Source organism: Diabrotica virgifera, chromosome 8 (assembly GCF_917563875.1).
Source record: "Diabrotica virgifera virgifera chromosome 8, PGI_DIABVI_V3a".
Lineage (NCBI taxonomy): Eukaryota > Metazoa > Arthropoda > Insecta > Coleoptera > Chrysomelidae > Diabrotica > Diabrotica virgifera.
In genome coordinates, this window is record NC_065450.1 from 185094943 (window position 1) to 185107640 (window position 12698).

The 12698-nt window shown below is 33.7% G+C and overlaps 1 protein-coding gene across 1 annotated transcript; it reads right to left on the minus strand.

The window, feature by feature from the left end:
* Positions 1 to 2207: 2207 nt before the first annotated feature.
* On the minus strand, positions 2208 to 5925 carry LOC126889585 (uncharacterized). The gene is made up of 2 exons (XM_050657991.1): positions 5785 to 5925; positions 2208 to 2865 (listed from the first exon to the last, which is right to left on the minus strand). The coding sequence occupies exon 2, from the start codon at positions 2769 to 2771 to the stop codon at positions 2367 to 2369; it is 405 nt and encodes a 134-aa protein (XP_050513948.1). The 5' UTR covers positions 2772 to 2865; positions 5785 to 5925; the 3' UTR covers positions 2208 to 2366.
* Between the last annotated feature and the right edge of the window lie 6773 nt (positions 5926 to 12698).

The window sequence follows — 12698 nt, forward strand, 5'->3', positions numbered from 1 at the left end:
TAGGCGTAACCAGGGAGGGTTTTGAGGGTTATAACCCCCCCCCTCATTTGGATGTATCTACTTTGAGCTCTATACGCTTAACACCATTACTATTTCATACCCCCCAGAGACCATCAAGTAGTTGTACCCCCCCCCCCCCTTATCATCATCCTGGTTACACCTCTGGCAGCAACATGTCTTAGTGACCAACCTTCTTCTAGTTTGGCAATTGCTCTTGCTTTTTGCGTATCATTCAAATGCATTCTAATCATTTTGAAGGATATTGATATCGTTTTATTTTCAACACTCACAAAATTTTCGACAAGCATAGACTTTTTAAAATTTTTTGACTTTGACATTTATCAAATCCGTACGACACTGCAATTTTACAGCATTACAATATAAAAATTAAGGTGTAAACTATTCGGTGATCGTAACTGTACATCCTTAATCTATGACTTTTACAATTTATAATACAGCAGACGACGAATATAGAAAACAAAAAGGACTCTACCATATGCAGTCACATTCCGTTTTCATTCGTCTAGGAAAATGTCAGAAAGAAAAATCGTACTACTCATATCTGAGTAAAGATAGAAAAGAAAAAGACACTTTATGCTTCGTTTCGATTCAAAGTGATGCACAATCCATAGACAGCTGTTTCTATCTTGCAGACTTCCTCAGTAGCGAGTAAGACAGAAACAGCTGTCTATGAATTGTGCATACCTTTGAATCGAAACGATGCATAAAGTGTCTTTTTCTTTTCTATCTTTACTCAGATTTGAGTAGGGGAGACCGGGGTTAGTTGTCACAGTTGTTGGTTCTGGCTCTGTAACTCAGATAGATTTTTTTTAAACCAAACTTTCTCCAAACAATGAGTTTCGTATGTTATGTAGGCTATCCACTCATATTTGTTTAAAATTCTAGGTACCAGTAGTTAAAATGGTAAGATGGTTTAACCTTCGGCAGGATTTGTGTGACAAATCGGGCATGTTCGACAAATAGATGGGGCATGTTGTCACAGTACCTGGGGAAAATTGTCACAGTATTACAAAAATAAAGTAAACAAAAAATAAAACCTTTTTATTCAAAGAAGAACTCACAAACTTAGAAAGAACTCGTATCGTCCTCAGAGTCGCAATTGTGGCACACATAAAATTGGTTTCCATTGGTGCAGTCTGTATGTGTCGATTGTTTGCATTCTGTACATTGGATCTAACTTTCAATAGAAGCGCTCTAAACTTAAGAAGTAAGAATAATTTCTTACTTCAGTATGTGTTAAACCAAAGTACATATCAGAATATTTTTTCAAATATTTTTCTAGTTCGATTTCTTCCCTCTTACAGAACACGAGTCGAGATTTCTTGTATTTCATTTGAACAGTTCTATTGGTCTCTGGCATTATTTTGATAAATCTTGCTAAACTCCGATAATGCATACCAGAATCTCGTGCAGCTTTCCTAATAGATATATGTTCCTCATTTCCTACAGCTTCTGCTGCTCTCAAGAAAACATCCAAAAATGGATTAACTCGATGGGTCTTTCGCTTGTATATTCTTACCATCTGAAAGTAATTAGGTATCAAAAGCAATAAAAATTGTTTATTACATTATACTTATGTAAAATATTAAGTTTTACCGAGACGCTAACAAAAGCAGAGTCTGAGCAATAGTTATGTTATTTGTAACACGGATTATAAGTTGTTCTGAAGCTATTTTCTTGTGGCATTTTTACAATTTTAATTTTTACAATGGGAAATAAGCCACAATGTTATTAAAAAATGATTTTTATTAACGTTTCGACGCTTTTTAAATTAAATAAATTATTAGAAGAATTTTTTTTACTAAGCAACAACATTTTTGTTTGTATTAGTAGTATTTTGTATTTTGACAACGGCACCCGATTTGGGCGTCGAAACGTTAATAAAAATCATTTTTTAATAACATTGTGGCTTATTTCCCATTGTAAAAATTAAAACGGATTATAAGTCTCAGAACGGCAACACTATAACAATAATTTTAATCATGTAGGTATTAAATCGCTTTTTCACAAATACGTTAACTTTTGACAAATCCACAAATGATTGACCCTGTGTTCTGCACCAATCTAACTTGATGTTAATACGTTCTAAAACCATTTCAACAGATTTTTTGAACGATTGATCATTTTTGACTGTTTACCGTGACAGATTTTACGTCAGTAGGTGACATTTACTAGCAACTCGACGGTAAGTAATCCAACTCGACGGTAAGTACTCCAACTCGACGGTAAGTAATTCACTTACTGTCGAGTTAAAAAATCTCTTAATTTTAATTTATTTTTTGAAAGAATAAAGAAAACTAACGAATTATTTATTAATATTGAAACTTATGGTACAATTTGTTAAATTATTTGTGAACTAGAAATTCTTCATCCGGTGCTTCCATCAGAAATTTTTCAAATTGCTCCCGTGTAAAAATGCTCGCTTTCTTAGGCCTATAGCCAACATTTTTTCTCTTCAAATACGCAATCAAAGTTGAAAACTTGGAAATATCAATGCCATCATAAAGAAAAACGGTGGATTTAATCATTGAATATTCTGCCCAGAGGCTTCCAGGAGCTTTCAACTGCATATGTCTTTGAACGAAATATGCCAATAGAGTCTTTTCTTCGATTCTTAAATTCTTGCCTTCGCACCATTTTTTAAAACTTTGGTAGGTATTTTGATAACGGATTTTGGATTTTTCGGGAATAATTGCGGAACACCCTTCTTCCCAAGCCCGTTCAATTTCTTCAAATTCACTTTCGCTCATATTTTAATTTATAATAATCAAAATTGTACTTAAAATTATTGTCAACTAAATAAAAACTCAATTCTCCATTGTTGTTATGCACCCTAGTTACTACCTAACAACCAAAGTATCTATCTTGATAAAATGAATGAAACTAGTCAATATGACGAAAATGTTTAATTTTATAATTTATAATGGTATTAATCGTAAGCATGTCGAACGTTAAGGGTAACCAATCTCAGACAATAATTGGAGTCGTCGTACCGCTCCTCCTCCAAACAATTGTCTTCGATCGGTATAAAACCCTTACCGTTCTCCATACTTAATATACTATAAATGCTGCGGGAAAAGTTTTCACAGTGACATCTTGCCCCGTATAATTTGTGACAACTAGCCCCACATAAGCTTCTGATTGTCAAATCAAAAATATTCAAATGAATAAATATATTAAAATATGCCTACATTGTAGTCCACAAGATTGACGGTATCCTTTAAAATATATTTTTCGTACTTCCGGGCCTAAAGTGACAACTTCACTCCCTTGTGACAGGTACTAAAGTGTCACATTTAATCCCTCCGGGATTAAATATTGACGAAACTCCCGGAACGATTAAATCACAAACAAACGAATTTAAGGGATATTTTATTGAAAAATATAATTAATTAGAATGGTAATTAACGTTAATATTCAAATTAATATTGTGACAGTTCGTCATATTGACCAGTCTTTCCTGGGTTAATGCAGCAGGTAACTGACGAGTAACAGATAGGTCCTTTTCATATTGAACTGGTGTTTGTTTCGAAGATCCTGCGGAAACAGGAAGCGAGAATGAGGACTGTGGCATAACTATAGTGGACGAATCGGCGACTTGACCAAATATTTTATCTGAAATTTTTTGTTTATTTTTAATAGACGATTCAATATATCCCTCGGCCACGTTGGAGGATTTCCATCCTCCATGTCTCTTCAGCACGTCTATTGTTGCTCCCGAATCAGCTAACAAAGACGCAGATGTGCGTCTAAAACAATGTCCCGTATAAGACGTCGCATTTTCTAATTTCAAGAAAGCTGCTATTTGCCGTGGAATTGTACCAAACATGTTTTTTCCTACTACTCGCGTAGTACATTCTTTGTTGATGTATTGAACAAAAAATTTTGAATGAGTTGTCCCTGTCTTTCGCAATGCCACATATTTCCGAAATATCGCCACAAAACTGATGGCACTGTTTTCTGAATTTTTGATCACAAAATTTCGGTCAATTTTATTTTTGGTGTTTCTAATCGCAATTAGGAAGGAATCGCCCAAATCTCTCACATCGTCGATTTCTAAATCAACCAACTCTTTTCCACGACAAGCTCCCGCAACGCCCAAAATAAGTGCAACCTACAAAAAAATTGATTTCTTAAAATTTCTGAATATAAACAAATTTCCAAATTTACCTTAAGCATTAAATATTTATCATCCGGAGCCTCCCGTAAGAACTGATCTACCTGCTCAGACGTGAGAATTCTTGACTTCTTTGGCTTAAATCCCTCATTTCTTCTCTTCAAAAAAGCTAATAATTTTGGAAATTTACTTATATCAATATCTTCTCTAATGTTAATAACCGATTTCAGCATTGAGTAATGTGCCCAGAGAGTTGAGGCACAAACCGCTTTTGATTTATCATCGAAGTAGACTAACAGCGCATTTTCAGTAGGTTGTCTCACATTTTTTAAGCGGCACCACTTTTTAAAAGCATCGTACTGCTGCTCGTATAGTTTTCTAGATTTCGGTGGTAACAATTCTTCACCTACTTCGGCTGCTCTTTTATCAATATCAGATACACCTTCTTCACTCATGATACCAATAATTATCAATAACAATGTTTCTTTACAATGACACTAGTAATGACAATGTTTCTAAATTATAACTCTCACAACGCAATGTTACTATGGTAACTTATTTTAAAGACAGTTTATTAAATGAGTTGAAGAGAGAAAAAACTGATTGAAATTATTGAAATAATTAATAAAATCATACCGGAAGTACGAAAAGTATCGTATATACCTTGCGACTGAAGTACATTTAATCCTTCAGGTAAATTATGGCCCTCCCTGCGGTCGGGCCATAAACTTTACCTTCAGGATTAAATGTACTACTTCAGTCCCGCGGTATATAATGTACTATTTTGCACGATTGATCATTTTTGACTGTTTCCCGTGACAGATTTTACGTCAGTAGGTGACATTTACTAGCAACTCGACGGTAAGTAATCCAACTCGACGGTAAGTACTCCAACTCGACAGTAAGTAATTCACTTACCGTCGAGTTAAAAAATCTCTTAATTTTAATTTATTTTTTAAAAAAATAAAGAAAACTAACGAATTATTTATTAATATTGAAACTTATGGTACAATTTGTTAAATTATTTAATGAAATCCCACTTGTTTGGGCTGTGGTTTCACTTCTAACAGAAACTCCTGCAGAATCGCATACATTAGTAGTATTACTAGTATTGCACAATATTTTTTTCGACAAAATCTATTTTATTTTAAAGAGAATCTTCTACATAGCTTTCTGCCACTGTCGATGAACGCCAACCTCCATGACGCTTTAATCCGAGGACATCAACACCTTTATTAGCCAAAAGCGTTGCTGATGTCCTCCTGAACGAATGGCCAGTATAGTTCTCGGGATTAGGCAAATTTAAGAATTTGGCAATTTGAGAAGGCCAGCCCCCGATTGTCCCTTTCCCTATTACTTGAGCACAACATTTTCCTTTGGCGTATCTTAAGAACAAATGATTTGATTTTACTTGTAATAGACGATGTAACGAAGTTTTATATACTTTTGGTAGGTATTTTGATAACATATTTTGGATTTTTCGGGAATAATTGCGGAACACCCTTCTTCCCAAGTCCGTTCAATTTCTTCAAATTCACTTTCGCTCATATTTTAATTTATAATAATCAAAATTGTACTTAAAATTATTGACAATTAAATAAAAACTCAATTCTCCATTGTTGTTATGCACCCTAGTTAGATACTACCTAACAACCAAAGTATATATCTTGATAAAATGAATGAAACTAGTCAATATGACGAAAATGTTTAATTTTATAATTTATAATGGTATCAATCGTGCAAAAAACGTTATAAGCATGTCGAACGTTAAGGGTAACCGATCTCAGTCTTTTGACAATTATTGTCTTCGATCGGTATAAAACCCTTACCGTTCTCCATACTTAATATACTATTTCTTACCTTGGTTTCACAAACTCACTCACAGAACGAGATGATTGAATATTAAGAATTTTACATGAGAAGCGCCAAAACACATTTACATAAATAAGAGAAATAATTACGGGCCGATCTCTGAAATATTTTGTGTGGAATTGGTCATGAATAAGACCTTTCGAGTGTAGATGACACAGCTTGTTAACTTCCCAAATAAGGTAAAAATCGGCATTGTGACAACTAGCTCCGGTCTCCCCTACTACGATCTTTCTTTCTGACATTTTCCTAGACGAATGAAAACGGAATGTGAGTGCATATGGTAGAGTCCTTTTCGTTTTCTATATTTGTCGTCTGTCATCTTATAAATTGTAAAAGTCACATATAAAGGATGTACCAGAAAGAATTTCCAACAAGAAAAATTTTCAGATTTAAATAATGATTTACCATTCTAATTTTTATTATAATGGTGGATTCTGTATCTGAGATTTTTCGTTTTTATTTAAGAGATGTCGCTGATTACGTCCCAAAGTGGATTTTAAATTATCTTTCAAATTCCACATAAATAGATGGCTTCGTTTTGCTTCAAAGGTGTGCACGATAGCTCTACTGAGGAAGTCTGTAAGACATAAACAGCTGTCTAGGGATTGTGCATTAGGCCGGGCCGAAAAAGGGCAAAAAAATTTTTTTTGGGAAATATTAAACGGGCTAGTGAAAAAAGTTGTGTATGGTAGTCCTAATATTGTGTACCAAACATAGGCCGAATTAAATTATTTTTGACCGGGCCCCCGGGGGCCTAAAAATATTAGTTCTTTTCTGCTTTATTTTTGGGGCGAGCTAGTGTCTGAAATATTAATATCGATGCTATTATCTCGTTAAAACATTTTCATCATGATCTAAAAAAATTTAACCGGCCCCCAGGACTAAATATATAAAAGAAGGGTAAAACAATGCATAATTATTTACTATTTTTTCGCTGTGAAATATATTTATTTACTTTCAAATATCGGCTAATTCTTTCTGGCATCAAGTTTAGCTCGAATGTAGCCATCTCTAGATTCTTCACCACACACTTTTATTGACGCATCAGTAATTATCTTCACACACCTCTCCACCGCTTGTGTATGGCAAGGAAAATTGTCAAACTTTGAGACTTGTTTCTCCATGTTTCAGAATTCCTCGTCTGTCAAATTCTGTATTAGAGGAAGACCTGTTACAGTACTATTCATTCAGTTTATGAGGTCTATGTAATCTTCTGCATCGAAATTGATTTAGGGATTTGGGATACTATGAAAACGCAATTTTTATACCAGCCTTCCTAGATTTTAAAATTCTTCTGACAGCAACCTCTCTAATACGTTGACGTGAATCTGTTAATATAAAAATTTGAATGATTTAAGGGTGTACAAATTAAGCCTTGTCTTGAATAACTTTATTGATAATTGATGAGACATTATTCAGAAAATATCTCGAAGCCTGCATTAATTTCCATAGATGCCTGGCACCATATTCCAATCTTGGCTGTGTGCTGTGTTTTTATCTCAAACCTCATACGAGAATATACTTGTATTACAAACTCAGCTAAAACTTTAAGCTTTCACAAGGATCAGTTGTAGCTACATAAACTCTAAAAATGCGGTTAGCTGTCGTGAACCAACGTGTTTGTGCCATCTTCCCCGGACTTCTCTTTGCCAAACTTTGAGAACATATTCCATCTCCAATTATTGCTTTAGATAGTCTCAACAAATACTGTTGATCTGAACTTAGGTCATTTTAATTTGCAAGACGCAGGACAGCTTCTATGGGTTTAAATTTAATACCAGGCATTGTTTTCGCAATTGGGAAGAAGGGGTCAAATCGGCTCAGAATATGAATAGGGACCTTTTGTGGGGTCATCTAGTTCTTGCAAAAAATATTGCAAGCGAAGTTCATTAGCGTGCAACGGACATACACTCTACTGTAATGGTTTATTTACTCTCCTTTCTATAATTCGAATCATTCCACCTTCCAGACCGTATTGACATTTGTACCATCATATCCCATAACACTTAATTTGCTTAGATCTATATTATGACTTTGTAAGTAGTCCAATATTCCTTCGACAATATCTCTGACACGAGACTGACCAAGAGCTAAGTACCCAAAATATAAACTATCGGGTCCTTCAGTTAAAGCTATATGGTTTTCAGTTTTCATAATTCGTCTCGCGTTTCCGAAAACCATGGTCTAATCTTTCCTTTCATCAAAGTATAGCCGTTCAATTGACTCGTTTAAATTTTTATTCTCATGCTGGAGTTGCCGTCTGTTTTCCTTAACTTCTCTCCGAATTTTATTTTTGACCAGCGCTGTATTATCTTTGAAAATTTAGTTTAGATCTTCTAAAACGGCATTTAAAAGCTTAATTATTTTTTCCTGTTGACTGTATTATCTTTCTTTCGCTTAACAATAGAATATGACAACACAAGCTTGTTTAAGCTTTTTTAATAGCCCCGAACATTTTTTTAACAAAATAAAAATTCTTTAAGGGCAGGGGGGCCCGGTTAATTACTTTTTAAACAGGCCCAAATTTGGTATAGGATTATATAAATACTACTTCCAACTTTTAGCAACTAGCCTTGTACAAGAATTTAAAAAAAACTTTTGACCCAAAAAAAATTTTAAGGACCAGGGGGCCGGGTTAATTATTTTTTAAAAATGCCCAAATTTGGTATAGGATTATATAAACACTAGTTCCAACTTTTAGCAACTAGCCGTGTTGAAAAATTAAAAAAAAAGTTTTTTCGGCCCGGCCTATTGTGCATCTCTCTGAATCAAAAGGAAGCATAAACTGTCTTTCTCATTTCTATTATTTTATTATTTTGTTACTTTGATTTTATTTTGTATTGGGATAAAAGAATATATTATTTGGGCTAACCCGTTACAAAGTATATAATAATAATAAAATAGAATCCAGTGACAAAGTTCGGTATGCAATTTGTTTTCTTCATTAGTACAGGCGAACAAAACGGTCCGTCTTTCCAAATTACACCTATTTACATTTAACATTTAAGGCAGCGACTAAAGCATGATGAAGTTGAATAGCAAGCTATTAAAATTCGCCAAACGGACACTTCTGAAATGTGTTTTTGTATACGCGACAAGCTAAAAGTAGGTATGCAATAAGATATCCATAATATTTTGCGCTAATGTTTCCCATAACTCTGATCAACGGGACAAGTTATGGGCTTGTCACAATACGTTGTGTGTGGTTCAAGGGATTTGTTTGTACATGGTGGCGCTTTCACTAATTCATTCACTTTCCTTTTTGCCTTATGACCATATCTTATATCTTTGGAAATAAGGTTTTTATTTTAAAACTGTTAATGCCTCATGTAGATAATTGGTAATTTTATAATGTCGATACTGAAGACGATGCAAGGGAATAATAATATTAGGTATACAATGTATGTATCAAATGTTGAAATAAATGCAAAAAGTTGTCTATCATATACATCCTTTTTTTAAACGTGACGATATATTTTAATGTTTGAAAAGTATAAGAATAAAAAGTAAAAAATAAAAAAATATGAAAAAAAAATTTAAGAAACGATTTTCTTCAGTTACGAGTGAATAAAATTAAAAGTATAAAAAATCAACTAAAAAGCAAAAAATAAAAAAAAATCAAACTCTAAGGATTATTCGAAAAAAAAAACTGTTAGACAGATTAAATATACAAAAATCTCACACATTCATAAAAAAAAATGAAAAAATCTAACACATTCGTTAAAGAAAAGCGTGGGACTTCATCGAATAAACGGTTTGAGGATAAATACTTTGAATGTGATTTTTTCAATTTTTTAACGAATAATAATCTGTCTAACAGTTTTTTTTTCGAATAATCCTTAGAGTTTGATTTTTTTTTATTTTCTGCTTTTTAGTTGATTTTTATATTTTTAATTTTAGTCACTCGTAACTAAAGAAAAGCGTGTCTTAAAAAAATGTTTTTCATATTTCTTTATTCATCTTTTTACTTGCAAGAAATAAAAGTTTCCTTAAATGTTTCAGTATGTTTAATATAACCTTGGTCGTGATCAATTCTAGGTCTATTAGTTGTAGCAAATTGTCGTAACCTTTTATGTAACAAGCGTGAGAGAATCACAATGGTAATGGTTCATTAGGTGTATCAAAATGATAATAAGGCGGCAGCCGAAAAAATGAAAGGGGACCTCTATTTAACATGTCACTGTTCGCTAAACACAGCGTTGGTTGGTTTGTTGGATTGACGTCGCTGCAACAATACTACTATTATTATTTCATGACAGTCGCTGTTATGACGCCGATCTAATAGGATGGAAAGATTTTGAGAAAAACCGAAATTGTTTTAATAAAAATTAACGCTGTGGATCTGTCCTAGAAATATATTTCTCTACGAATGTCTACGATCATTACTGAATATAGTTATAATTCTCAAATAATTTTTAATAAGTACCTACCTAATACATATTATTATGATTCGCAAATGTAGAGAAATTAAAAAGACATAGAGAAAACAAAGAATAACCAAAAATTATAACAATCGGTTATTTCTACATGTAGATTAAAATAGAGAAATAAAGAATGTGAACCATATTCATATACTTAAGATTTTTTTTTGGTACGTGCTAAAAGTGATATGCGGATTTATTTTGGCGAAATATAAAATTTAGGATAAACCTCCTCCTAAGTGCCGTCTCCATTGAGGTTGGCGATCAATTTGGCAAATTTCTCTCTGTTTTGGGCTTGATGAATTCATTTCCTGTTGTGGGGGTCCAATCTCTGATGTATTGGAGCCAGGATTTTTTTCTTCCTATACCCCTTTTACCTTGGATTTTGCCTTCTAATATTACCTGGAGCTGCTCAAATTCCCTATGGCGCATTAGATATGTGTCCCAGATAAGAAGTCTTTCTAATTTTGATTGTATTGACCAGATGAGGACGTGTGTTCATTATTTCCAGTACTTCTTCATTTGTAGTTCTGCTGGTCCACCTTATTCTTTAGCATTCGGCGGTACATCCACATTTCGAATGAATTCAGTTTGTTGACGTCATACTGTTTTAATGTCCATGCCTCACAGTCATATAGACAGTAATAGAGACAACACATAACAAGTTAGTGTTCTCAATCTTATTGTGACTGATAGCTTGGGGTTTACTCCAGGCTGTGGGTGAAAAAACGTGTTATAATTCAGGAATTTTTAAAACCTATCAGGTGTTGTACAAGGACGATGCCAGGAATAACTTCTATTAAAATGGAACGAAATAGTTTCAACAGTGTTAAAACCTACCCAGGTGCTGATATTCAATCTGACCACAATCCTTTAGTGGGCGTGTATAGAACCAAGTTAAAGGAAATACGCGGAAAAACTGTAAAAAAACATGACATGAGAAAACTGAAATGTAGCGAAGTAAAAGAAATAGTCAGCAAAACATTAAATAGAAAATTTAAAGAAATCGATAATACAACGGAAAGCACAGAAGATAAGATAGAATCCCTTAATAAAACGATAGACGACATTACAGACAATTTTATGAAGAACGAAGAAAGTAAGAATAAGACATGGATGACGACAGAGATTCTGCAACTAATGGAAGAAAGAAGGAAAAACAAGAACGATAACTCCATGTATAAAACATTACAGAGAGAGATACAGAGAAAGATCAGAGAAGCTAAACAGAAAGAACTGGAGAAAAATGCCAAGAAATCGAAATTATTCATAGTAAATACGACGACTTCACCGTGCATAAGAAGGTAAGAGAAATTGCAGGCAAATGTAAAAACAGAAGAATAAGTAAACTTGTTAATGACAATTGAGAGATAATCGCGGACAAAGAGAGTATCAATGATACCTGGAAAAATTACCTACTAAATTTATTTTTTTATGGGAGGAAGAACCAGTCCCCAATACCTACGGAAACAGGACCACCTATACTAGTGGCAGAAATAAGAACAGCCATAATATCACTAAAAGAAGGTAGAGCTCCAGTACCACACGGAGTACAATCTGAATTTCTTAAACTTCTTGATGATGAATCTTTAAGAATACTATGTAAAATCTTCAATAATATCTATGACACAGGCAATATCCCAAAAGATTGGCTAGTTTCAGAATTTATTACCTTACCAAAGAAACATGGACCAAAAAAGTGCGGAGAATATAGGCTAATAAGTCTAATGAGCCATACATTAAAACTTTTTCTTAAAATTATACATCGTAGAATATACAAGCTATACGAAGAGAGAATACAAGACACACAGTTTGGATTCATGAAAGGCGTAGGTACACGAGATGCACTGTTTAGTCTACAGGTATTATTTCAAAGATGCAGAGATATGACTTGTGATATTTACACCTGCTTTGTGGACTACCAAAAAGCATTTGATACAGTTCAACACCGAAAAATGATGGATGTTCTAACAAAAGCCCAAATGTATGATAAAGATCGGCGTATAATACAAAACTTATACTGGAACCAATCAGCCACAATAAGAACAAATCTTGGAGATGAACCGATGCAAGCGATCCAGATTCTGGGAGGGTTAGATAAGGATGTATATACTTTCACCTATACCTATATTATTTAATCTATATTCAGAGAAATATTTAGTGAAGCCTTGGAAAATTGCGAACATGGAATACTTCTAAATGGAGAACGCCTAAACAACATCCGCTATGCAGACGACACCGTTATTTTTGCAGACAGTTTGAACAGT